Genomic DNA, 27,833 nt, shown 5'->3' with positions numbered 1-27,833 from the left:
AATCTATTCAAAAATGATTATGAATTTTGATCAGGCACTAACATTATGTGTGTAGAAATAAAATATACAAAGCATTAGTATAATACAGAAATGTTACCTGTTAGGCATTAATGTACAGTCAATGTCTGGTCGTTTTGTTCTGGGAATGGCATACAGAGGATATCGGTCTCCATGGCGAATCAGTACATGAACAGATATGAGTTTAAAATAGTGAGGTCCATGACCTATAAGAAAAAGAGCGAGAATAGACTTATAATGGGGATCCCATTTAGCATTCCAATTGAACTCCAAGAATTTATAATACATTTACACTTTTAGTTAAACATACAACATTAGCACTGAACAATTATAACAGTTGAGATTGTTTTCAACAAAAGGTTACTAAATGTGGATTATAAAACTTTTTGTGGGAGAGACATATTGCACACAAGAAAGATGAAGTGACCCAGTAGCTATTTAGCTAGATCAAGAACTCCCCAAATAAACTCTTCTGAGTAGGTTTGACAGTATGATAGAGAAATAACTGCTGCAGTCATATACTCACTTACTGGATATAATTCTCTCTAAATTCAGTCAGTAGGATTTGGGACTTCTTTACTTTTTTTTAAGCCATTACATGAACATGAACTGGCATCCTTCTTTTGCTGCCAAGTCCCCATAATATTGCCTTCATCTTTTTCCCAATCTATTCCTCAGTTTTACTTAGCATTTTTCCTCCTAAGGCAGCCAACAAGTCATGATAAGGGCCATTCAGCCCTGAGTACAAGGAAGTTATTTCAAACCACGTTCTCCCCCTAAAATGGTGAGGTCTCCAAGCTGATCCCAAATAGCAGCTGACAAGTATTTGGGGCAAGAAGACATAAGAGTTTTATTTATATATGAGTTATAATATATATGAAAATAATGATATGTATTAGATAATTATATATAGAATTGGAACTGACTGTTCATTGTTTTAATGGCATATTTGTGCTTTAATTTTTTTTCCGTTGCATTTATTTTCACCTATTTCTTTAAACATTTGTTATGGTTGTTGGGTTTTTTGGATAATGCTTGAATTTTTGTGTTTTATTTCTTTTGGGTTTTTTTCTGTTTATTATTTTAAAAGCAATAAAAACTATTTTTTAAAAAGTATTTGTGGTGGTACTGTGTATTGTGAAGAAGAGAGAGAGAATCTTTTTCTCTGTGGTTTCAAGCACAATGACTCCAGGATGCCTGTCAGTTTCATCAACTCTTGATTATCGTATAAAAAGCAGCTAATAAGGATACTGGGTATTGAAATAGCATGCATTTTATGCAAGCCCTATTTATATTCTCTGTCAACTGCGCTTCAGGGTGTCAATAATTTGGGCTGATGCAGGTCATTGCTCTGGATGAAAAGCTCCTTTCCCCTGCCATTTTCTTTCTTTTGCACTAGGCAGCTGGTCCCCAGGAAAAGAGAGGGGGATGGGTGAAAGGAGGAGGGGGTGAATTCTGACAAGCCAATGGACAGAGCTATTGATTGGTTGCCTGGTGATACGTAGAAGGTCCTCTGGCTGTAAGCCAGAACAGAGGCAATTGGTAGTGATGATAGGACAGCAAAACCTATATCCATTTTACTTTTGGCTGGACCAGACATTTTAACTGATTTAGGGTGAAGACCCCTGATTCGAACATAGGGAACCACAATGGAAAAGTTTTGGAGTAATCAAATAGATAATCAAAGAACCTATTTCCCATAACTGCATAAAACCTCTGTATGAGGTACAGATCTAACAGAGATTACTGCTATACTATGTATAAATAATAGTGCTAATCGGGCTACTTTTTAAAAAATCAATTTTCTAATTCTTGCAGCTCAGTTTCAGATGTTGCATGCTTTTCTATAAAAACCATTCATTCTACTTACAGCTTCTCAGGATTTTAAATGCAAGGCATGGCTAGATCAGTCCTGTGGGGGAGGGAGAAAATTATATTTGAGCAGCTGTTCCAGTTAAGTTTAAGCTAGTAGGTAATGTCTGAGCATTGTCTCTACTTTTATGTTAAATGCTGCTTTCTGTTTGGAATTTGAGAGCATTCTATTAGCAAGGTTTCAGAACTGCAATAGAATTGAGCAAATAAAAATAAAACAGCAATCAACAACATAATTGCATAGTTACCTTCCATACTGCGTTCAGAGATGCTGGGAACATTACAATAAAACTGAGCTTCATAAATAGGATCGATAGCAGGTGGCTCTGTTAGTGGATTAGGCATTATTCTCTTTCGATTCTTGGAATGCAGACCATCGTCTTTAATTGGCTTAACAGGAATCAAATGTACTAAAATATAAATAACCAACATCAATTGATACTGATTAGTCTAATGCTAAAATATTTATTTGCATAATTCAAAATTCAAAATGCATAAATAAATATGTAATAAATATGGAAACAGGATATAAGACTTCTATACTTCTATACTAGACTTCTAGTATCTATTTCTACATCACATTAATTAGTGATTTCTTAGTAGGTGGTATGTAATGTAATGATATAATTTTGCTGATGGAGTGGTATTCCTCACCTAAACAGATTTAGGTGAAGTGCAGACAGTGAAAGAGAAATAGTACCCAAACAAATTTCTGTTGACAAAGGAACCAGTAAAATCAAATCACAAAGTTTTAATTAAAAGCATAAGCAATAAAGAAATTGTCTAAGGCTCTAACATTGCTATTTTATGTATAGGGAATTATGTTTTCTTAGAAAATATAGTTTTCAATGACAATCCATGTCAGCTTCCCTAAATATGTTTAAATTCTATTCTGCCTACAAAAGAAAATCCTTGAAATAAATGATTTTCCCAGGATTATCTTTAATACATACAGCATATTATATATACAACATAATATGAGGTAAGAGACAAGAAAAAAATAAACATGCCCATCTACTAGGTTAGCTTAATAAATATTCCTCTTTCAGTATTAAAACTATTACTACTGAAAACAGCATTTTGTCATAGATTTTATATTCTAATTTTGCCCCACCTTACATGATTATGCATACAATACGTGCCCTACTGCTTCCAGCATAATCACTTTTGAAAAATAAAAAAGCAATATAAAATATATCACTTGAGTTGTACTATATTTGTTCATTTCTTTTTCATCCACTCAGAAGGCTCTAATTTTTTTTAATTAAGAACACAATTATTAGAATAGCAAATACAGTTAACTAAATAACTAAAAAACCAAATAACTAAAAGGAAGATACAGAAGAAAAATCATTAATATTTACCCCAAAAAATCAGACACAGAAGCAAATCCATTCCCTTTTTTCTTTCGACTTTGAAACTTTGGATAATTTTTTCCCCCTGAATATTAGCCTTAAACACAGTAGGTTCATTCAGTTTTGCGCAACCAAACTCTTTCAAAGCACTTTTACAAACTTGAGAAACCACACAGCAAACTTTGTTTAAAGAATCCATGGTAAATTTTCATTGGCTTTCAACATAAAACAGATATACTAGAAAAGTTCTGCCAAGAATGGTAAAAGAAATTTTAACTCTTCCATTCATCAGCAGTTATTTAGAAAAAGTGATGCTAAAATATTTTCCAAGAAGATTATTTCTCTTATGTGTAAACATAGAAAAAAGTGTACTGTTTGGTTTAATTCTAGACTATCTCTTTTGCTAATCTATGAAACTGAGCAATGTCACAGAACGGCATGCTCAGACTATTATACTGAGCATGATAAAGAGTATAGGAAATTTTCTGGAATGGACTATGTGGAAATGTATTCTGCTGTTTCCAATCTGGCATCATATATTAGATTTATTTGATTGGGATAAATCAGCTTTTCCCGAAAACTGGTACTTTTCATGTTTGGAAGGTGCAAAGTTGGGGAATAGTGGGCTAAAAAAAAGCTTCACTACCTTTATTGACTACTCAGCTCACTTCAAGATTCAATCATCAAAAACAAAGATGAGAATTTTAAAAGACACAAAAGCAGTTTATGAAATGTAGAGGAAGTAATCAAGGCTAGAAAGTTATTATTATTATTATTATTATTTATTGAATTTTTATACCGCCCTTCTCCCGAAGGACTCAGGGCGGTGTACAGCCGGAGATAAAATACAAAATATATACAATTAAAAACAAATTAAGACATAGCAAAATTACAAAACGGCTATGATTAAAATTAAATTTAAAATATTTAAAAATATTAATAAAACCCCAATTTAAAATCAAAATTATTATGCCAGTCCCGCTTGAATAAATAAGTATGTTTTTAGCTCACGACGGAAGGTCCGAAGATCAGGCACTTGACGTAGGCCAGGGGGGAGTTCATTCCAGAGCGTCGATGCTCCCACAGAGAAGGCCCTACCCCTGGGGGCCGCCAGCCGACACTGTTTGGCGGATGGCACCCTGAGGAGACCCTCTCTATGAGAGCATACGGGTCGGTGGAAGGCATAGGGTAACAGCAGGCGGTCTCATAAGTACCCGGGTCCTAAGCCATGGAGCGCTTTAAAGGTGGTAACCAAAATCTTGAAGCGCACCCGAAAGACCACAGGAAGCCAGTGCAGACTACGGAGCAGTGGTGTTACGTGGGAGCCACGAGCGGCTCCCGTTACTACTCGCGCAGCCGCATTCTGGACTAACTGCAGCCTCCGGGTGCACCTCAAGGGCAGCCCCATGTAGAGAGCATTGCAATAATCCAACCGAGACGTAACCAGAGCTTGAGTGACTGTGCATAAGGCATCCCGGTCAAGGAAGGGACGCAACTGGCGGACCAAGCGGACTTGGTAAAAAGCCCTCCTGGAGACGGCCGCCAGATGTTCATCAAAGGACAGCCGTCCATCCAGGAGGACGCCCAAGTTGCGAACCACTTCCTTTGGGGCCACTAACTCGCCCCCAACAGTCAGCTGCGGATGCAGCTGACTGTACCGGGGTGCCGGCATCCACAGCCACTCCGTCTTGGAGGGATTGAGCTTGAGTCTGTTTCTCCCCATCCAGACCTGTACAGCTTCCAGGCACCGGGACAGCACTTCGACCACTTCGTTGGGGTGGTCCGGGGTGGAATAATATATTATATTATAGAACGGTATTAATAGTGTAGTTGTAAACTAGATGTCGCTATGTCTCCTTTTCTTTAGCTTACTATTTCTTATTTCTTTTTGTATTCTACATAACATTTCTTATTCTGGAAGGAGGGTGGGGTGTATACAGTATGTGCATATTCTCTTGTGGGGTACACACTGACGAGCACTTCTCCTGAGGGAGAAAGATCACCCTAAGACAACAGATGACAAGGTTACAGGTATTGTTTCTTTGGAAACACTGCCAAATATGTTATAGTTGAAGGCCTTTAAAAGTCAAACCTTAATGCTGTTTACCTTAGGCCACTTCAGACACCTCTGTTCTCAGACGAAAATCAATATTATGGACTTACTGTTGTACTCATAAATGAAACACAGCTGTGGTCCAATAGGTAATAATTCACTCTTAAAAGCCAGTGGTTTGGAGGGTTTTTAAATCCAATTTAATCAAGAACTAGTATTCTTTTCTTGCGCCAGGGTAAGCAGGAAAATATTAGTTCTCAAAGTATAAAATATTACAATTTACCAATATTGTTGCAGTAGTTTCATCATTTTTAAACTTTTCAAATGTTTAATGAAAGTCAGACTCTCTATCAAATCACAACTTTCTAGGTTGGTTTAGCGTTATTCACTTTTCCTTTATGTATTAGTTTTGAGATTTGTCCTCTTTAATTTTCTCTATATAATAAAAGTACCCTAATGCTATCAAAGCTTTCAGAAAATCCAAACGAATAATTATAGTAATGAAGTGTCTGTTTCAGTATCAATAGTTTCTTCAGATTTATTTTTTTCTCTATAAAGATCATCATACATACCACCTAGATTACAACGGCTCCTAAACCTAAAATAGTATATAATCTTTCATCTAAAAAATGACAAAAAACTCCTTTCTTTATACAACGTTTATAAGTTGCTTTTTGTCAAGAGCTTAATTTTGTCCCGAACAGATGCTTTATATTATGAGGAATGCATGATGGTATATACATGAAGAAATCTAAACATTTATTCAAAAGTTAAATAATACCATTCTTTGTTGACAAAAAAAAATCAGCCCAGACATTAAAGCAATCCAAATGATTTATCAGTTTCAACCTCTCTCTCTCTCTCTCTCTCACACACACACACACACACAGAGACGTACATATACACAGAAATCATAGGTAACGATACTTGAGTGTATATACTTATTTTGTGCATAACGCTTATATATGCAAGGATGGCATGTATTTTACAGTAACTTAAAAACACATATATACATTAGAAGTCAGTCATGGTATCTTATCTAATATGGCCTTCTTAAAATTAATATGTAATGGATATTTAAACATAAGACTAATTTTTTAATAGATAAGTATCTGCTGAACTAATTCATAGATTCACATTCCCAAAAGAATATCCCATGTTTTAAGAATTGCTATGAGTAAAAGTTATTGCAAGTTTCCAAGTATCATTAGTGTGCTAATGATAAGTATATGTTTTTGCCTTAGACCATCCAAGAGTTGCCATCAAGATATTTTCCCACTGCCTGGATGTTGTATGGGTCTAACTGGGGAAGAATAGGTTTTGGCTATAAATTCTGACAAAATTGAATGGCTGTGGATTAGGGCTATTCATATCTAATGATCTTCCATCTCTAACTATGATGTGGTGACAGTCTGTAGAATGTTAAAAGGATAGCATTGAAGTACCTGTTACCAAAGCATTGAGGAGAAAAACACTGCTTAAGCTCAAACAAAGAAAAAGGAATTAAGTTATGAGTAAACATTGCAGATAGACACACCTATACAAACCCATTCACTTTAGTAAGAGAAAAAGAATAGCTAAAGCATAAAACAATGTCAGCATCAAGAGGTAGATCAGACCAAGAAATCAACTCTAAATCAAGATTAAAAGTATTTATTATGATTGGATTTGGTAACCAAACCTTACAAATCTAATTATGTTTTATCTCTTTCCTTTTTTAAAATCATGCTCTTGTATTTGAGAATTAGTCTGATGCTCATGTTTTAATTATATCATTATTCAAAAGTTCTAATATGAGGAAAGTAACAGTTAATTTGCATTTGCTTTTCAAATCTATACATATGAAATAAACTAAATATTTTGCAGAAAGTCGGGGGGAAAGAATTCTCGTTCCTCATTTGTCATTACACATCAAACAGATCAATCATTTTCAACCCACACAGTCATAATTAATATCAGTTTGTTTGAAATATGTTCAAAATTGTGTCATTTTATAAAGCAGAAAATGAGTCCTCATGTTGCACACACAATCATTCTGACATTTTGATTTTACTTCCTACGCATACATTAAAATGCAATTAAAAGAACATGGTATTTACAAATCTTAGCTATGATATAAAATTATACTTACAGAATTGGAGGCTAAGACTCAAAAAGGCTAATAAGGCAGCTAAAGCCAACAGAAACAGAAAACGATTTCGGAAAAACATTATTCTTTTTTCCACTACTTCTTCATGGTTTTACCTTCAGCATACTCCCTGCAAACATAAATATAAAAAATTAATTTAAAATAATTCTAATATATTAGTCATACTAATGAAAAATATATTAAAAACTTAAGAATTCTTCAGGAAACTTTTATAGTACATCATCTCTCTCCATGTTGCTATGTTTAATAATTTTCTTAATGTTTGCAAGGTATCATTGTTACCTGGAATGTTATGCTTCATTATTAATAAATGCTTTATTAAAGTATATTAAAACTTAAAGCATTATTAAAAATTAAAATTTAATAAAGGTGAGATTAGCATTTTATCATGGTATCCATACTTTCTTTTGAAGTTGAGGAAACTGAATTTTCTTTTTATCCAAAGACATTTCTTTTTTACTTGCAAAAACTACCTTAAATCGTAAAAGAAACAATAGGGGTTATATTCTAGACCAGTGATGGCGAACCTATAGCACGTGTGCCAGAGGTAGCACGCACATGAGCTGTCGCCCAGCTCGGCTCTGCCACGCATGCACGTGCACGTCCTGCCAGCCAACTGGTCTTTGGGTCTCTGCTGCGCATGCACAGGGGGTGGGGTGCATGCATGCTTTGGGCACTCATTCCAAAAAATGTTCGCCATCACTGTTCTAGACGAACTTGAAACACTTGCAAGTATAAAGATACATCTCAACTGGGAAAGGAGGTGATGTAACCCATACATTTGCCACTTGAGGAATGTTATCTAGGTTCAATATTTTCTGTTGTCTACTTCTAGCATCCAGTTGCTTTATTTATTACTTTCTTACACATCGTATATATTGAACGTATGTATCATTTGTTTTTGTACCCTATATAAAGACTTATCCCTCATGAATAAATGCTTTTCACTTTGTCTGAAGTATTGGTGATTTGTGTTGTGAGGCTGGGGGAAGTGGTGAAAAAACCACTTTGCAAAAGTAGACTCAAGAATTGATTTTTTTAATCAGTTCCAAACTAAACTCAGCTGCCTAAATTTTAAATACAACACAATGAGAACTGCAGGCAGGAACTGAACAGTAAAAATGTTATGCATAATAGTTATCTTTTGAGAGCTGAATGTAATGAAAATTTATTTTAATGTATGCTGATTAGTGCACATTTAAAGTGACAATACACTTTTTATTCTATTCATAAAAATATTACAAATATACATATTGAACTATAGAATTAATTCGACATTTTTCCAAATCATTCTAACTACATGAACCTGAACATTGACAACCATACCATGAGTGCAAAACATACATTTTTGTTAAATAGTGTTATTAAATAACACATTATATAAGAGTCTGTTATGATAAGGAAGTTTTCTAGAAGAGAAAAACATACAAAAGCAGATTATCTAATTATCCAAATGTATACATTTAAAGTAGATACATAACACATTACTAAAGAAACTCAAATATGTGACTGAACAGTTTACACAAATGATTTTCAACTTGGTACCTTCTAATATATGTCAGCTGGATATTACAGAATTTTAAATTCAATTCATACTGACAACAGCAATTTGGAAAACACTGAATTATACAAAGAAGAGTGGTTATTTTTTCCAAGCATATTGTGGAAAAAATGAGGAAACACAAAGAATATTATATATTCAATATATGAAGAATATAGCCCTAAGATCTTTAGAAAAATATACCAAGATCAGACTGCTCGTCATCCCTCATCACTTGTAATTAGAAGCTTCCTCTATCCCAGCCTAGCAATTGTAAACTGGAGGTATAAAAAGGAACTCACAAGAATGGGAGGCACTTCTTCAAGCGAACTGGTCTCATGAAGCTAAGTGGGTGGTCCTAACAAAGGTTGACTTTTGCTACTTACAAATATATGTGTATGCACAAATTACTCTTCAGCTATACAAGAAAATTGAACACACGTGCAGAAACAGGAATGCCTTCTAGAGCACATGGCTCCTTTAATACTTCATCCATTTTACAAAGTCCCCAAGTTGCTACTTTTAACACTTTTTAATTGAATCAACAGCCTAGATCAGGGGTCAGCAATCTTAAACACTCAAAGAGCCACAAAGGTCCTAACCGGAAGCCCTTGTTAAATTCTGGAGCTGACTAGAAGTTGGTTCCCCCATCATAGAGTCTCTTCCTAGCACGGCATACTTTTTCCTCTACCTGTCCTAACCGAAAGCCCTATCAAGTGTGGAGCCGACCAGCAACAGGGAGCCGCAGCAGAGGGATGAAAGAGTGACATCCAGGTTGCTGACCTCTGGCCTAGATCATGTAGAGCACTCTGTGTTGAAGGGAAAGTATTTTAGTTACATAGCTTTGTATATTCAAATAGTTGCCACATCTGTGATTGATGTAATCACGTCAAAAATGTCATGACTATGCTCTCCTAGATTGAAATACATAGGCGTGGAAAATTACTATGCTACGAAAGTAGTTAACAACTCCCCCTTTCAATCATGTAAAAACAGTATTTGACATTTCCAAAGAGCCCATTCATTGTACAACCACTTCATAATAGCAACTGCTGGTCTCAAACAAAAGTTAAACATATTATTACAGTGAATCATTAAAACAACTTTAACATATTGGCTTAGTTCCAAAATAATCATTTTTTCAGTCTACCTTCTGAAATAATTATACTTATCAGGGATGAGAGCTCAAAATGTGTTTCCAGGATTATTGAAGTGTAAAAAGATGATGGTAGTCCACTAGGATGTACTGAAACTCTTATTGGAAAGTACACACAATTGTTTTATATGCACAGCACCTGAAAAAATCTTTTAAAAACTTTAGGAAGGACTCCGACAATTCCTGAATTCTCCACCCTCATGACAGGCAAGTATGATAAACAATGTGCAGTAATCTTTTGCTGACACAGTAGGGCTGTTTTATTTCATAAGCTTATGTAGTGGGGGTAGGGAAGAAAAATGAAAGATTACCAGAGAACATTTTTTCCAGGTATTCTCATATATACTAGTCTGATTACTAAAGGGGAAAACATATAAGAAATACAAAAAAGTTATCACGGTCCAGGCATGAATACAAAGACTAATTCAAACATTTCATTCGCAAACTGTGCATTATCATTAGTGTGAAGTGACAGGATACACTATGTAAAATTGTAGCCTCATTGCCCGTCTAGATGCCAGTAGAATCTGAATTTGATGAGACATCTTGTATTAAGCATGGACTTTAGCACATATTCTTTTCCTTCTCTTTTTAAAGAGAGAAAAACAGATTTGTTTCTTTAAAAGGCCAATGCAAAATTCTGGAGAAAGGGTGCGAGAACCTTCTGGTACCTGACCTGATAAAGCAAGTGGGAGTACTCTCTCTCCATTAACTAAGTAAGTATAATTATTTCAAGAAACTAGGGAGTTAAGGAAAAAGATACAGAGGACTTTAATTTGGGATTTAGGATACCTCTAAAATTCATATGGCATAATGGTTAGAAAAACAGAATTGCAGGCTAACTCTGCCAGACTCAGTAGTTCGATCCTGTTCGGCTCAAGGTTGACTTAGCCTTCCATCCTTCTGAGGACCCAGATATGCTGACATTGTAAACCGCTCAGAAAGTGCTGTAAAGCACCATATAGAAGTCTAAGTGCTATTGCTATTGTTACATGTTACATACATTTTTATTTTTCTTATCTCCGTGTGCAGCATTATTCTTACCCTGTATTTTCTGCACATGTACGGCATTTTGTGTGAGTTCAAGATTTACTTTTCTCTTTTTGGGGAACAGATATGTAACTTAAAAGTTCCACCTCTCCCAAGTTGCTAATTATTACAAAGTATCATCATCTTGTGATCTGCACATATTTCATAAATTAGGCTTCATATACATTTTGAATTTGTTTATTAAAGTTTTATTTTATGTCTATTTTGATTGACAAAGTGGGGGTAAAAACTGAAATGCCCAGTCACATATATTTACACTATAAGAATAGGAACTGTGTTATAGAAATTATTTTTCTCATGTTTTATACTTGATTTTCCAGAAAGGCAGTATATGATGTAGAATTCCTATCTTTCTCATTAACTAAGATTAGGGGGGGATTCTAGATTAATTATTTATCAACATAGGTGCAGAAATAACTACATCACACAGGAAGCAGGCTTAGTTTGTAGATCCAGTTTAGCTTCTGGAAAAAGATATCTGAAATAAATAGAATTAACTCTTAAATATTAATATCCCATAATGATTTGTCCTATATCAAATCAGTATACTAATTATTATTATCCTTTTAAAGGGTATCTTTTTAGTTCAAATGCATTTATTAGAACTGTTTCCCAGAGTATCATTGACTGTTCCAGAAATACAGTATATCCATTCTACTACCACCCATATTATTTTCTTTTAATGGTCACATTTAGAAAGACAATTAATCTACTGAAGACATCATACTTGCATACAGACATATGAATCAAGTCTAAATAGGATCATTATAATTTCTATATTCATACAGAAGGCCAATTTATTGGGAAGAAAATATTAATGACTACAGATCAAGAAAATAAAATGAGAATCAGTTTGGTCCAGTAAATAAGGTACTGAATTAGAAGTGGGAAAGCCCTTGTTCTAGTCCCATGAAAGACAACTGCAGGATTTTGGGCCGGTTGCCCAGTTGCAATGGCACACTATTTCTGAAAATGTTACATAGAAAACTGCATGATCCTTGTAATTGCCAGGAGTGTGACTAGCAACAAAAAATGAAGGGAAATTTACAATTTTTTCTAGTTAGACATTAACAATTTAATTTTTTTCCTACTGCAACTGAACTTAGAATTTGTGCTCTATGTCATCATTTTGGTTCTATGCCAATATTACCTATTCATCTTAAAATAGAATTTAGGACACCTGGAGTCAGAAATGTATTTTATTCCAGTTGTTTCTATTGTTGCATACTGTCATAGGAGGATTCTTATTATTCTGTAATTCATGTTCCTAATCATGATTCATCAACATGATTAAGGGGAAAAAAGCATATCTCAGGGAATAAATATAGTTAAATCAAGTACATCAGACAATATATTCCAAAGCTATAATAATATCTCAAATGAATAAATTCAATTTTAAATGAGTTATGAGCTTGTTCTAAGAAAGTGGAGGTTATTCAAAAAAGGTAATCACTGTATTATATGACATCATGTTTCTAAAATAATATTTGAGAAAAATAAACAAAAACAACATAAATAGAAAACTATATTACACTTTTTTAAAGAAGTTCCTCTTTTGATGTTAAATATCAATACTTTTAAATTTGTTAACAATTTTCCACTCTCATAATAAAATAACTTTGGTAGCAATCGGAACATTTTCCATTAATTCTCCCATACTCATATCACACAATAAATGTGATTGCCATTTAAGATTAAGTCTAGAATCACATTCCTTTTTTTCAACGTAATGTCTAAATGTTATAGAGATGACATTTAGAACTTCTTGGTCATATGCAGACTATGCATTCTATGTTTCAGTTCAGTATCAGTATGCTGCATGTACTGAAGTCTTTCACTTAAGACCACAACTGAGCCCAAAATTTCTATTGCTAAGCAAGACAGTTATTTCTGGGCACAATACAACAATGTTAAGTGAATCACTGCAGTTATTAAGTTAGCAACATGGTTGTTAAGTGAATCTGGTTTTCCCATTGACTTTGGTTGTCAGATGGTTGCAGATAACATGATCTGGATACTGATCACATGGCCATGGGGATGCTGCAATAGTAATATGTATGAAAAATGTTCTTAAGTTACTTTTCTCAGTGTCCTTATAACTTCAAATGGTCACTATATGAATGGTTGTAAATTGAAGACCACTTCTAATCTAATATAATGTATCCTTAATGTTCTTAAATATATGAGCACTTGCAGCACATCTTTGATAAACTCATATATTTAACATGTATTTTTCTTTCTCATGATTTCATTTTCCTTTCTCATACTATTGTTTGTATTTGCATTTCTCATTGTTAGCCACGATGTCCCAGAAATAAATCTCCTTTTGTCATGCATCAGGCACCTTCAATTAAACAATCTCATCTCTCTTGACCCCCAAAACGCACCTTCTGGAATTAGGTTCAGTCTGAGATCCAGATAGTGCCCACTCTACTGTTGTTTAGAACAGCTGTGGAGATCTTTTTATTCTTCAGTGAGAAATCTCAGAGCTCTCACTTCATTGTGCTTGCAATTTTTTTATTTTTTAAAATACAATTTTTTCTTTGTTGAGAGCTACCTAGAGTCATTAAGCATGTAAGGATTTATCATTGTAAGTTATTATGGTTATTATGATTATCTCTTTTTATGTAAGAGAAATAGTAAAATATCCAGTTGCAAAAGGACAAAAAGGTTTTTTTCTGCAGATAAAAATTCAAAAGCTACGATACAAAGGGCTAAAATAATAATAACTAAGCAAGTTAGAGAACATTCTTTGGACAATGCTATACGTACTTTTCCATAGTACATTCTCTACAGTTTTGGGATCAAACTTTCATGGGTCTTTGTAATTTAGTCTAATGCAAATTATATTTCCAATTTTGAGAAAAGATTCAATACACAACAAATAAAGGGAATTTTCTTATGGTGAAGTAGACATGTAAAATGTGTGGTGTTTTAATATAGCTGAAGAGTAGCCATATTTCTTATAATGGCAAAGCAACATAAGGATTCTGTAATAGCTTGAAAGTATTATTTAGTAACCAGATTCCTCAAATACCTAGCTTTAAATCTTTCTCTAAGTGTTTCTATTTTTTTGTCAGCTGCCAATAGGGTCATGTCTATGATCAAGTAACTTGTTCAAGCTAGCCTTCTCATCTTACGATTCTACATCTGAAATTCAGAATCCTGAATTCCTTCCACATATGAAATATAAGCATGTCATAAATCTCTTGAAAAGCTGCTTTTAAAATCTAATGAAACAGATTTTCAATCTTCATTTCCAAAGCCTCCTCTGTGATTTCCTTTCATCTTCATTTTATAAGCTATTGAGAAGATCCATTGTTTCATTTGCACTATGGGGAGCTGCTTTATTAGGGGAAAAGTTGGCCATTTAAGGAGAAAAGTTGGGAGTTGGCCATTTCACCTTGTAAAATAAAAAATATTTCCAGCTTTTGCCTAGAAGAAATAATGTAGTTCAGCTTCATTTTAAATCCTGAAGACATCACAGGTATAAAATTTAAGGGGTTTTGTTCTTTTATTGTTCAACAATAAAAGGATTTTAATAAGATTAAAAATGAGAACATGTTATATGTTTTTTTCTGCTACTTTGATAAAACATAATAAACATATTAGCCTGGAAATGAGACACAGAAAATGATGAGGTGGTTCCTTTTACATGGTTTGAAAAACTATTTCATCTTTTTATGATTAAAATTAGAAAACCAGTTATGCCATTGTAAGGTGTAACTCTAGGGAAAACAATTTACTCCAAATAGGTTACTAACATAATCTACTATAAATCACTGTTGAACAAAAATAATGTATTGTAATGTAAATAATTTTGTATCACACAACAGAAATTTAAAGGAGTTCTATCTGCATTACCTCCTGGAGGTGCTTGCCGGGGTGGCAGTGGAGACCCCCAGACTTTTAGTCATGGGGGACTTTAACTTGCCATCTGCCGGCTCGTCATCGACGGTAGCTCGGGAGTTCTTGGCCTCCATGACGGCCTTGGACCTGACTCAAGTAGTGGATGGCCCCACTCACATCGGGGGAGGCACACTGGACCTGATTTTTGTCTCTGGTCAGTGGTTGAGAGATCTGGACTTAAAGGAAATAGTCATTGAACCTTTGTCATGGTCAGATCACTCTCTCCTTCGCCTGGACTTTCTGACCGCTACCCAACACCGCAGGGAGACGGAACCATTACGGTGGTACCGTCCCAGGCGCCTGATGGACCCAGAGAGGTTTCGGACGGAGCTTGGGCCACTTCCTGAGGGTCTGGCTCACGGCACGGCAGAGGAACTAGCTGCAGCCTGGGAACGGGCTGCGGCTGGGGCTTTAGACCGTGTCGTGCCTTTGCGCCTCTGACCCGCGCAGATCCCAACCGCCCTTGGTTCTCCGAGGAGCTGAGGGGATGAAACGCCGGAGAAGACGCCTAGAGAGTTCCTGGAGGTCCAGCCGCTCAGAGGTTGATCGGACACTAGTTAGATCCTATACTAGGACCTACCTAGTGGCACTGAGGGAAGCGAGGCGCTACGCCTCCCTCATTGCGTCGGCAGATAACCGCCCAGCTGCCCTGTTTCGGGTGACCCGCTCCCTCCTTCACCAGGGGGAGCGGGATGACCCGTTGCGGGGACGTGCTGAGGAGTTTAACGGTTATCTATACGATAAAATCGTTCAGCTTAGGGACGGTCTGGACCAAAATTGTGGCGATTCAGACGGGGTATCTGAGGGCGGTCTTGGTGATGTTGTTTGGGATGAGTTTGACCCTGTGACTCCCGAGGACATGGACAGGTTGCTGGGTAGATTGAATGCCACCACGTGTTTACTGGACCCGTGCCCCTCCTGGCTGGTGCTGGCCACTCAGGAGGTGACACGAGGCTGGCTCCAGGGATTACGAGTGCTTCCTTGTTGGAGGGAGTCTTCCGCCGCCTTGAAAGAGGCGGTGGTGAGGCCCTCCTCAAGAAGCCTTCCTGACCCGCTGTTTTAGGTAATTATCGCCGTCTCCAACCCGCTCGCGAAGGTTGTAGAGAGTATGGTGGCATATCAGTTTCCCCTGCACCTGGAGGAAACTGTCTATCTGGACCTGCTCCAGTCCAGCTTCCGACCGGTTACAGCACTGAGACGGCTTTGGTCGCGTTGGTGGATGATCTCTGGAGGGCCAGGGATAGGGGTTATTCCTCTGCCCTGGTCCTATTAGACCTCTCAGCGGCTTTTGATACCATCGACCATGGTATCCTGCTGCGCCGGTTGGAGGGATTGGGAGTGGAGGCACCGTTTATCGGTGGTTCTCCTCCTATCTCTCCGACCGGTCGCAGACGGTGTTGACGGGCAGAGGTCGGCCCGGCGCCTCACTTGTGGGTGCCGCAGGGCCGATTCTCTCGCCTTCTGTTCAACATCTATATGAAGCCGCTGGGTGAGATCATCAGTGGCTTCGTGTGAGGTACCAGCTGTACGCTGATGACACCCAGCTGTACTTTTCCACACCGGCCACCCCAATGAAGCTATCGAAGTGCTGTCCCGTGTTTGGAAGCCGACGGGTCTGGATGGGGAGAAACAGGCTCAAGCTCAATCCTCCAAGACGGAGTGGCTGTGGATGCCGGCATCCCGGCACAGTCAGCTGAGTCCACGGCTGACTGTCGGGAGCGAGTCATTGGCCCCGATGGAGAGGGTGCGCAATTTGGGCGTTCTCCTGGATGCACGGCTGTCTTTTGAAGACCATTTGACGGCCGTCTCCAGGAGAGCTTTCCACCAGGTTCGCCTGGTGCGCCAGTTGCGCCCCTTTCTAGACCGGGATGCCTTGTGCACAGTCACTCACGCCCTTGTGACGTCTCGTCTGGACTACTGCAATGCTCTCTACATGGGGCTCCCCTTGAAGGGCATCCGGAGGCTACAGTTAGTCCAGAATGCAGCTGTGCGGGTGATAGAGGGAGCCCCTCATGGCTCCCGAGTGACACCTATCCTGCGCAGGCTGCACTGGCTACCTGTGGCCTTCCAGGTGCGCTTCAAGGTGTTGGTGAACGTCTTTAAAGCGCTCCATGGCATAGGGCCGGGTTACTTACGGGACCGCCTGCTGCTACCGAATACCTCTCACCGACCCGTGCGCTCTCACAGAGAGGGACTCCTCAGGGTGCCGTCGGCGCGACAGTGTCGTCTGGCGACACCCAGGGGAAGGGCCTTTTCTGTGGGGGCTCCCGCCCTCTGGAACGAACTCCCCCCAGGACTTAGTCAACTTCCGGACCACCGAACCTTTCGCCGCGAGCTTAAAACTTACTTATTTATCTGCGCTGGACTGGGTTAGTTTTTTAAGTTATGGGTTTTTAATGGGTTTTATCTCCAAATTTTAATTGTGGCCAATTTAATAAGTTTTTTAAATTGTATTTTAATTGTATTTATAGTGTATTGTGTGTTTTTACTTGGCTGTGAACCGCCCTGAGTCCTTCGGGAGAAGGGCGGTATACAAATTTAAATAATAAATAAAATAATAAATAAATAAATAAATTACCTGACCCACTTCAAGGTTCAAACATTGCCCAAACTAAAGGAGAATACCTAAACAAATTAATCTAAGAGGAATGGAATGGAAAGTTTGATAGACATCAAGCAAAAATTGATAAAACAAGAATGGGAAAGAGAATTATGTCCATTATAATTGTAGTAAAACAATTTGTCAATCTATGTTTGATTTGGAACCTTATACTAATAAAATGTTCTTCAAAGCAGTAGTCTGTGAAAAAAGAATGCACAATACAAGTTCAATTTAAGGGAACCGTAAGTGTTGCGGCGAGATTGGCTGGAAAATAGCAGGCTCCGACGTCTTGTAGGGGGCAATGAAGAAAGAGAGGCACTTTGGACGACCAAGACGAACAGGCAAGTTCCTCGAAGGCCGGAGGAAACTCTTCGATCCAGTAGTGGGGGCGGCAGCCATTAAAACCGTCATGAAGCTGGGGCAACCAGAATAAGATTTGTGCAGGTGCAGAGTTTTGGATGGAGTATTGGTACCAGGTGAATGATTGGCCAACTCACAGGTAAAAAAGAATTATTTTTTAAAAAAAATAAAGAAGCCTCGGCCAGGAAATAGCAACTAATTGGCTAATTGGTTAATGAAGGGAGAAGAACAAAAGAGAAGTCAAAGCTCAGAATGGAGCTTGATATATGGATTGAAAATTGGATTTGGAGATATTAAAATTATTATAAGAAAAAGAAACCCGAAAGAAAATAGTTTCTGAACAAGACTGGATATTACCTTAACAGTTTTGAACTTTGAAGGAAGAACAAAGAAAAATTCAAAATAGAAAAGCCTCATAAAAGAAATTTTTCAACTGGATTTGAAATTGGATTTTAAACTGGAATTTGGATATATAAAATTAAGAAGATAAAGAAACCTGAAAAACATTTGATAGGCGGAAATAATACACAAATTGGATATTTTGAGTCTTTGTTGATTTGAAACTTCTGGATTGGAATGAGACATCTGCTGATGGAAAAAAAGCACTACAATGAACAATTTGAAATCTGGAAAAAATTACAGTGACCTTGAGCTACAAGAGTCATGAGAAGTTTGAAGAAGGATTTGTTTTCTTTTAACCTGCTTGATCTCAACAACCAAAGGCGGTGGAAAATAATAAAACTGTAAATTAGAGTTAAAAACAAACCAGAACGTCAAAATGTGGCAGGAACTAATAGAGATGGTTAAAATGATGCCTGTATATTTAATCTTGATAAAAAACGAGAAATTGTGTCAGAACATATTCAATTGGATAAAGAGGCTAAGAACAAGAAGCAAGAAAACAGTACTGAAGATAAAGACTCATTGATGATTCATTGATGATGAAAAATTAAATGATATTGGGAGCAACAATGAAAAAAAGAGAATGGATAGGAGGAAACAAACTACAAAAAAGAAGCAAACTAAGGGAAGTACCCTGGCTTAGGGCCAGGGTATTTACGGGACCACCTACTGCTACCGAATGCCTCCCACCGACCCGTACGCTCGCACAGAGAGGTACTTCTCAGGGTGCCGTCCGCCAAGCAATGTCCCAGGGAAAGGCCTTCTCTGTGGGGGCTCCCACCCTCTGGAATGAACTTTCCCCTGGACTTCGTCAATTGCCGGACCTTCGGACCTTCCGCCACGAGCTGAAGATCTATCTGTTTATTCGCGCAGGACTGGCATAGGAATTTTAAATAGTTTTTAATATTTGATATATATTTTATAAATTTTATGGGGTTTTTATGATTTTAAATGTTTTAATCTGGCCTTATGTTTAATAAGTTTTTTAATCTATTGTTTTATTTGTATATTATTGCTGTTTTATCTTGGCTGTAAACCGTCCTGAGTCCTTCGGGAGAAGGGCAGTATAAAAATCCAATAAATAATAATAATTAAAAAAAAAAGGAAAGGGGAAAAGGCTAGAAGAAAATATTTTTAATGATTATACTGGGATTAACAGTGGCAAAAATAGAAAGGATAGGACGAAGCAAAAGAGAAAAGAAAAGGGTAAAGGATTAGGCACAAAAAAGTTTAATGATTACACTGACATCAACAGTGGGCAAATAAGAAAAGTAAGAGGAGAAAAGGGGAATAGATCAGATGGAAACTTAGGGCAAACCAGACAAGTAAAAGTTTAAAAAGTCAAAGGAAGGATACAAAAGAAAAGACATAATAATTATAAAAATAAAAAAATAAAATAAAATGAGAGAATAGAATAGAATTTTTTATTGTCCAGTGTGATTGGACACACAAGAATTTGTCTTGGTGCATATGCTCTCAGTATACATAAAAGAAAATAAGGTCATCAAGAGTCATAAGGTACAACACTTAATGATAGTCATAGGGTACAAATAAGCAACCAGGAAACAATCAATATCAACATAAATTGTAAGGATACAAGCAACAAAGTTACAGTCATAAAGTCATAAGTGGAAGGAGATAGGTGATGGGAACGATGAGAAGATTAATAGTAGTGCAGATTTAGTAAACAGTTTGACCATGTTGAGGGAATTATTTATTTAGCAGAGTGATGGTGGTCGGGAAAAAACTGTTCTTGTGTCTAGATGTTCTGGTGTGCAGTGCTCTATAGCGTCATTTTGAGGGAAGGAGTTGAAACAGTGTATGCCCAGATGTGAGGGGTCTGAAAATATTTTCACAGCCTTTTTTTTGACTCGTGCAATATACAGGTCCTCAATGGAAGGCAGGTTGGTAGCAATTGTTTTTTCTGCAGTTCTAATTATCTTCTGAAGTCTGTGTCTGTCTTGTTGGGTTGCAGAACCAAACCAGACAGTTATAGAGGTGCAAATGACAGACTCAATAATTCCTCTATAGAACTGGATCAGCAGCTCCTTGGGCAGTTTGAGTTTTCTGAGTTGGCGCAGAAAGAACATTCTTTGTTGTGGTTTTTTGATGATGTTTTTAATCTTAGTTGTCCATTTTAGATCTTGCGATATGGTAGAACCTAGATATTTGAAGGTCTCTACTGTTGATACTGTGTTGTCTAGTATTGTAAGAAGTGGAAGTATGGAAGGATTTCTCTTGAAGTCTACCACCATTTCTACGGTTTTGAGTGTGTTCAGTTCCAGATTGTTCCGGTCGTACCACGAGGTTAGTTGTTCAACTCCCATCTGTATACAGCTTCATCATTGTCTCGAATGAGACAGATCACTGTTGTGTCATCTGTGAACTTCAGCAGGTTAAGAGATGGATCATTAGAGATGCAGTCACATGGAATAAAGGGAAGAAAATTTTAAGGGGTGGATTGCTGGATGGACCAAGAGACAATGGTTAAAGGACTAATTAATGGAAAGGAGAAAGGGTAATATGATATATACCTATAGTTATAAGTGAACTGTATTATTACTGATATTTGTGAGTGTAATATGAAATATACTGTGTAATACAAATGATAGAATAGAGAAAAACAAGGGAAAGGAAGAAAGGAAATATGTTATATATGTTATGAGCCAGCAGTGTGCAGCAGCTGCCAAAAAAGCCAACCCATTTCTGGGCTGCATAAACAGAGGGATAGAATCAAGATCACGTGAAGTGTTAATACCGCTTTATAATGTCTTGGTAAGGCCACACTTGGAATATTGCATTCAGTTTTGGTCGCCATGATGTAAAAAAGATGTTGAGACTCTAGAAAGAGTGCAGAGAAGAGCAACGAAGATGATTAGGGGACTGGAGGCTAAAACATATGAAGAACAGTTGCAGGAACTCGGAATGCCTAGTTTAATGAAAAGAAGGATTAGGGGAGACATGATAGCAGTGTTCCAATATCTCAGGGGTTGCCACAAAGAAGAGGGAGTCAAACTATTCTCCAAAGCACTTGAGGGTAGAACAAGAAGCAATGGGTGGAAACTAATCAAGGAAAGATGCTACTTAGAACTAAGGAGAAATTTCCTGACAGTTAGAACAATTAATCAGTGGAACAACTTGCCTACAGAAGTTGTAAATGCTCCAACACTGGAAATTTTTAAGAAAATGTTGGATAACCATTTGTCTGAAATGGTGTAGGGCAGTGGGCGTTCCAGCTTTCATGTGGGTGGTAGGGGTTTTGTCCGATACTGAAGCCATTTCCTTTTTTTTAATTTAATTGACTTTTTAAAAAATTTCCATAGCATTATTTAAAAACATTTTTATTAGGTTTTCATAAAATTCCGCGTGACAATTTAAATTTCTGAAAATATACTATTTGTATCGCCCATGCATAAGTTTAATTCACATTACATAAGTGAAACTAAATGACGTTATAGTGCGACCACAAAGAAAAGAGCATCTTCCCAGAATAGCTCACGCATCTCCCCACCACCACCCAGCTGTAACAGACAAGCAGAGCTGGTAGCCGGCACGCCCCCCCAACCCCAATCCACGATGCACCAGAGGCATGCGCAGATGACAATACATGGCACATTACTGTGGAACCGGTGGGCGGTTAGAAAATTTTACTACTAACAGAGATACAAAAGTGGGCGGTAGGTATAAAAAGGTTGACTATCCCTGGTGTAGGGTTTCCTGCCTGGGTAGGGGGTTGGACTAAAAGACCTTCAAGGTCCCTTCCAACTGTTGTTGTTGTTATTGTTGTTGTTTTTGTTGTTATTATTATTATTATAGAATCAAATGAACTGTATTAATACCAGTACTGTAAAAATTGAATTACAATATAAATTGTTAAATACAAAGAGAATGGTAGAAGGGTTAATATGAACTTATCATGCATTTAGAAAGGGTTAAGATATGGAACTTCAAATGAAATTAAAACTGAGTAAGATATTAATAGAAATTAAGAAAAAGAAGAGGATAAAGAGATTAAGATAATTTTTGTATTTGAAATAGATGGTGTGAAAAACAAAACTGAAGAAATACATTGTTTTCGGTAAAATGGTAAAATGATTAATAGTGAAATAAGAAATGATAAATTGGTCCACTATAGAAAATAATTGACATTAAGAGATAAATGTGAAATATCAAGCTATAATAAAAAAAATAGAAACTAAGGACGGCAATGACTATGTTTAAATTAAAAGGTTTCAATAGAAAAAAGGAAATAAGAGGAAACAAATTGATAATTTACAAATGTGATTTTAAGAAATATATGTGATAAATGGAGAAATAAGATAATGAAATGAAATAAGATTAAGATTGGAGGTTAGGGCAGATGGTAATATTGATTATAAATTAAATATTAAGTAGAGATGAAAAATTTTAAAAACTGAATAATATGGCAGAAATTGAAATATATAAAATATTTGGGAAGTACTTATGTTATAAGCTGTAAATTTTGACTCGGTCAATACTCTATTCAGAAAAAATGTACTGTTTATGTTTTTAAAAAACGATTTTTTTTACAAAAAAAAAATACAAGTTCAATTTATTATCCTTCCATACTTCCACCTCTCACAATACTTGACAACACAGTCTCAACAGTAGAAACCTTCAAATTTCTGGGTTCTATCATATCGCAAGATCTAAAATGGACAGCTAACATCAAAAACATCATTAAAAAAGGACAACAAAGAATGTTCTTTCTGCGCCAACTCAGTAAGCTCAAACTGCCCAAGGAGCTGCTGATCCAATTCTACAGAGGAATTATTGAGTCTGTCATTTGCACCTCTATAACTGTCTGGTTCGGTTCTGCAACCCAACAAGAAAAACACAGACTTCAGAGGATAATTAGAACTGCAGAAAAAATAATTGCTACCAACTTGCCTTCCATTGAGGACCTGTATACTGCACGAATCAAGAAGAGGGCCGTGAAAATATTTGCAGATCCCTCGCATCCTGGACATAAACTGTTTCAACTCCTACCCTCAAAACGACGCTATAGAGCACTGCACACCAGAACAACTAGACACAAGAACAGTTTTTCCCAAGGCCATCACTCTGCTAAACAAATAATTCCCTCAACACTGTCAGACTATTTACTGAATCTGCACTACTATTAATCGTTTCATAGTTCCCATCACCAATCTCTTTCCACTTATGACTGTATGACTATAACTTGTTGCTGGCAATCCTTATGATTTATATTGATATATTGATCATCAATTGTGTTGTAAATGTTGTACCTTGATGAACGTATCTTTTCTTTTATGTACACTGAGAGCATATGCACCAAGACAAATTCCTTGTGTGTCCAATCACACTTGGCCAATAAAAAAAAATTCTATATATATATGCTTATATATTGTATAGTTATTTCATGCTTATGCTTATATATACTGTGTGACAAAATAAATAAATAAATAAATAAAATAAATAAAGAATCCAATCATTTGGATTGCACTATGTCGTCTTTGGACCTAGGCATGACACAAGCATAGTCAAGATTGCCATAGAATTCTCCTTCCTGAGATAATAAATACAATTATAATAAAGAGGGCTAATATGCGAATTAATCAAGCAGCAAAGATAAATATTTTATTTACAAAGGGAAAGCCAAATGAAGAAATACAAATGTAAATCTGGTTCTTGGCTTACTATCCAATGCCTTTCAGGTTTCTTGAAGTTCATTTCCTATTAGCCCCAGCTATCATGATTGAAGGAAAGGAATTGTGTAAGTGGTAGTTAACATCTAGATGTATTTTTTTTTTATTAGATGCATCGTAAAATAGCAAATAACTTGATGCTGACTTAAGAAATTCAGTTTTAATAAAGGAGTAGCATTTAAGTGTTATATGAAAATAACACACACAGAGATTTTAAATTACTAAGATTTTAAAATTAGCTGACAAGATAATCACAAATAAATGAAACAACTATATTTAAAGTTTGTAAAATGAATTACCACAGCTAAATTGCTATTACAATGCATTTATAAGATCTGCTTTGTATATCATTTTAAGCATATGTTCACAAGTATGCTCAACAACTTCAAAGGCCTAATAACTATGCACACTGTATATCTCCTTGAGAGCATTAGGATGCTTCCAGGAGAATCTTCTAGCATTAACTGTTCAAAAAGCATTGTGAAGAAATTCTGTATTATCCTTCATGAGGAAACATGAAAAGAGTATAAATAGAGAACAGTGCCTGAAACTGATGCTGATATCTATGAATAAGGAATAAAGAAGAGTCACTGAACAATAAAAGAAGTATTTTGATTAGTTGTAATTAAGTAATTTCCTTGGGTAAATGTGATTTATTACAGAATTCACAATTTTAGTATCTCAATGAATAAACGTAAATGAAGAGGAAAACACATTAGACCACAACTGTCAAACTGGCCACTCCGAGGCTGGACGCATCACGCACAGGCCATGCCCGCCCAGCTCCTCAAAGGCAAAAAACATTGTGATACATCATGTGATGCAATAAATTTTATTTAAAAAGAGAATATGTGAAATATGTTCTCCAGAAGTGGCTTCTACCTGCTTTGAAAATTATAATGATTAAGACTTGGCTTCCTATCCAGTAAAGCCTACTCACTTTTTACCCTAATCCTCCGTTCAAAGCTATTGAATGGGACATTAAGAATAGAGACATTTATCAATGCTATTGTAGATAATAGAATTTGTAGACATGAAGCAGAACAAGAAAGGAAATTAGATGATAATATGGTCTGAATTACTTCAAATTACAGTACCAAAATGATATCGTATTTTTTTAATGTTTCCAGGGCTCATTAAAAAAGAAAAACAGCACCTTCTGTTGTTTCTGTTCTGAGAAGGAAACTGTATTTTTGAATGCTATCCAATACAACATCTTTTATATAGAGTCCATATCATGAAGACAAATGTTAAATCCAAACAGATATAGTCTAGACCATTCCCTGCAGTAGAAAATAACCAATCCATAATCCCATCATTCTTGTTCAGCATAAATATATATAATAGTTCTTAGAAGCACTGCGCAACAGAAAGTGTTACTCCTATGTTCAGCACAATAATTTTTAAAGACGCGACATGTCGGCGGTGTGGGAAGAAAGGGCACCTAGCTCAAGTTTGTCGAGCGGCCCAACCTTCCCGCCGAAAATTCAAATCGGCCAATCAGAGCGCGGAATCGGCAAGGCGACCCGCGATTGGCTCAAACAAAAAAGGCGCGGATTCCAACCAAACAACTGTGGTCATAGGCCGCGCCTCGACCAAAGTGGAGAAGAAGATCTTCACCAGGCCAAAAATAGAGGGAGTGCGGTGCCGGCTTGAAGTAGACACGGGATCAGCGATCACCATCATGTCCTGGGACACTTTGGCGAAGTCGCTGCCGTCCGTCGCGAAGCGCCACCTGCAAGCACAACGACTACGAGTCCACGACTACCAGGGGAATCGCATCCCTGTTCGAGGGACCACCTCCGTCCGAGTCGAGTACGGCCCTCACAAGAAGACCCTGCCCATCACGATCGTCGAAGGAACTCTGCCCAGTCTGTTGGGACTAGACTGGTTTCGTGCCCTGGGCATGGGAGTGACTGGCATCTACAGAAGTGACTGCAACTTGAAAGACATTCTCTTTAACGAGTTCGAAGATGTCTTCAAGGACTGCCTGGGCAAGTACAAGGGGACCCCTATTTCCTTCAACTTAGACCCCCAGGTAGCCCCCATTAGGCTTAAGGCAAGGAGAGTCCCTTTTGCCCTAAAACCAAAAATCGATAAGGAGCTGGACAAGCTCATAAATCAGGGGATTTTGGTGCCAGTCGATCACGCAAAGTGGGAGACGCCAATCGTCACCCCAATAAAGTCGGACGGGTCCATTAGAATTTGCGCTGACTACAAGGCGACGCTTAACAAAGCCTTACAGAAAAGCGCTTACCCGGTTCCCGTGGTGCAACACTTACTGCACTCTTTGGGGCAAGGGCAAGTTTTTGCGAAATTAGACTTGGCCCAAGCCTACCAGCAACTGCCCGTAGACGCCCGCACAGCCGAAGCCCAAACGATTGTAACGCACAGGGGGGCATTCAAGTGCACCCGATTGCAATTTGGGGTCAGTGTGGCACCAGGGTTGTTCCAAAACCTAATGGAACGACTACTGCAGGGGCTCCCAGGGGTAGTTCCCTACTTTGATGACGTCCTCATCTCAGGGGAGAACATGGAGGAATTGGGGGAACGTTTAAGAAAGGTTTTGGGGATTTTCCGGACAGCCGGATTAAAAGTCAAGGCAAACAAATGCCAGATTGGGGTCGAATCCGTCGATTTCTTGGGCTACCGGATAGACCAGAAAGGAATTCACCCTACTGAGAGCAAGGTTAAGGCAATTAGGAAGGCTCCAGCGCCCAAAAACAAAGCAGAGCTGCAGGCATTCCTGGGATTGGTTAATTTTTACGCGGTCTTTTTAAAGAACAAAGCAACCGTTGCGGAACCGCTGCATAGGCTCTTAGGAAAAAATACTGTTTGGTCTTGGGGAAAGTCAGAAAATAGGGCTTTTGAAGCAGTAAAGAACCTGCTCTCAAGTGATAGCCTGCTCATCCAATATCACGACTCATTACCCCTAGTGCTGGTTTGCGATGCCTCCCCTTATGGGGTGGGGGCTGTCCTCAGCCATAGACTTCCAAACGGCACAGAAGCCCCTATAGCGTTCTACTCTAGAACGATGTCCTCCCCAGAGAGGAACTACAGCCAATTAGACAAAGAAGCACTAGCCATTGTGTCAGGGGTCAAAAAATTCCACGAGTATGTTTTTGGGCGGAATTTTGAAATCGTGACTGACCACAGACCGCTACTAGGGATACTGGCTGGCGATCACCAACGCCTGTGGCACTTTCGCCACGCTTGACCCGATGGACTATATTCTTAGCCGCTTATTCGTACAAGCTGCAGCATCGACCAGGAAAAGAAGTGGGGCATGCAGACGCGTTAAGCCGATGCCCACTGCCAGGGGCGACCGAAGACCCCACTCCGGGGACGCCCATCCTACTTATTGACTCGTTGGACTCTGGCCCAGTCACATCTAAGGAAGTGGCTCGGCATCATACCGACATTGTGTTAAGGACTGTACTCGGTTGGGTACAGAGAGGTGTCGCCATACCGGGCAACGGTTCAAAGAATTTGTTAAAAAACGAGATGAGCTCTCGGCTCAAGGGGGGTGCCTGTTGTGGGGTGATTGTGTAATAATTCCTGATAAGCTAAGGGGAAAGGTATTGGACCTCCTCCACGAGGGTCACCCAGGGATCGTAAGGATGAAGGGGTTAGCTAGAAGCTATGTATGGTGGCCACTCATGGACGCAGAGATTGCT

The 27,833-nt window shown here is 37.8% G+C and overlaps 1 protein-coding gene across 1 annotated transcript in view; it reads right to left on the bottom strand.

Moving 5' to 3' along the window:
• The window catches only part of PXYLP1 (2-phosphoxylose phosphatase 1), a 50,724-nt gene that overhangs the window by 17,952 nt on the left and 4,939 nt on the right, over positions 1 to 27,833 (bottom strand). Inside the window, exons 2-4 of the mRNA XM_058188788.1 lie at positions 7,430 to 7,556; positions 2,139 to 2,300; positions 98 to 224 (exon numbers count right to left, since the gene is read on the bottom strand). Of these exons, the coding sequence (XP_058044771.1) occupies positions 98 to 224; positions 2,139 to 2,300; positions 7,430 to 7,508 (368 nt within the window). The 5' untranslated portion in view covers positions 7,509 to 7,556. The remainder of the gene's footprint in view (positions 1 to 97; positions 225 to 2,138; positions 2,301 to 7,429; positions 7,557 to 27,833) is intronic.

This window comes from Ahaetulla prasina, chromosome 6, assembly GCF_028640845.1.
Source record: "Ahaetulla prasina isolate Xishuangbanna chromosome 6, ASM2864084v1, whole genome shotgun sequence".
Classification (NCBI taxonomy): domain Eukaryota; kingdom Metazoa; phylum Chordata; class Lepidosauria; order Squamata; family Colubridae; genus Ahaetulla; species Ahaetulla prasina.
The sequence above is the reverse complement of the archived record's forward strand: the minus strand, read 5'-3'. Positions and strand labels throughout refer to the sequence as shown.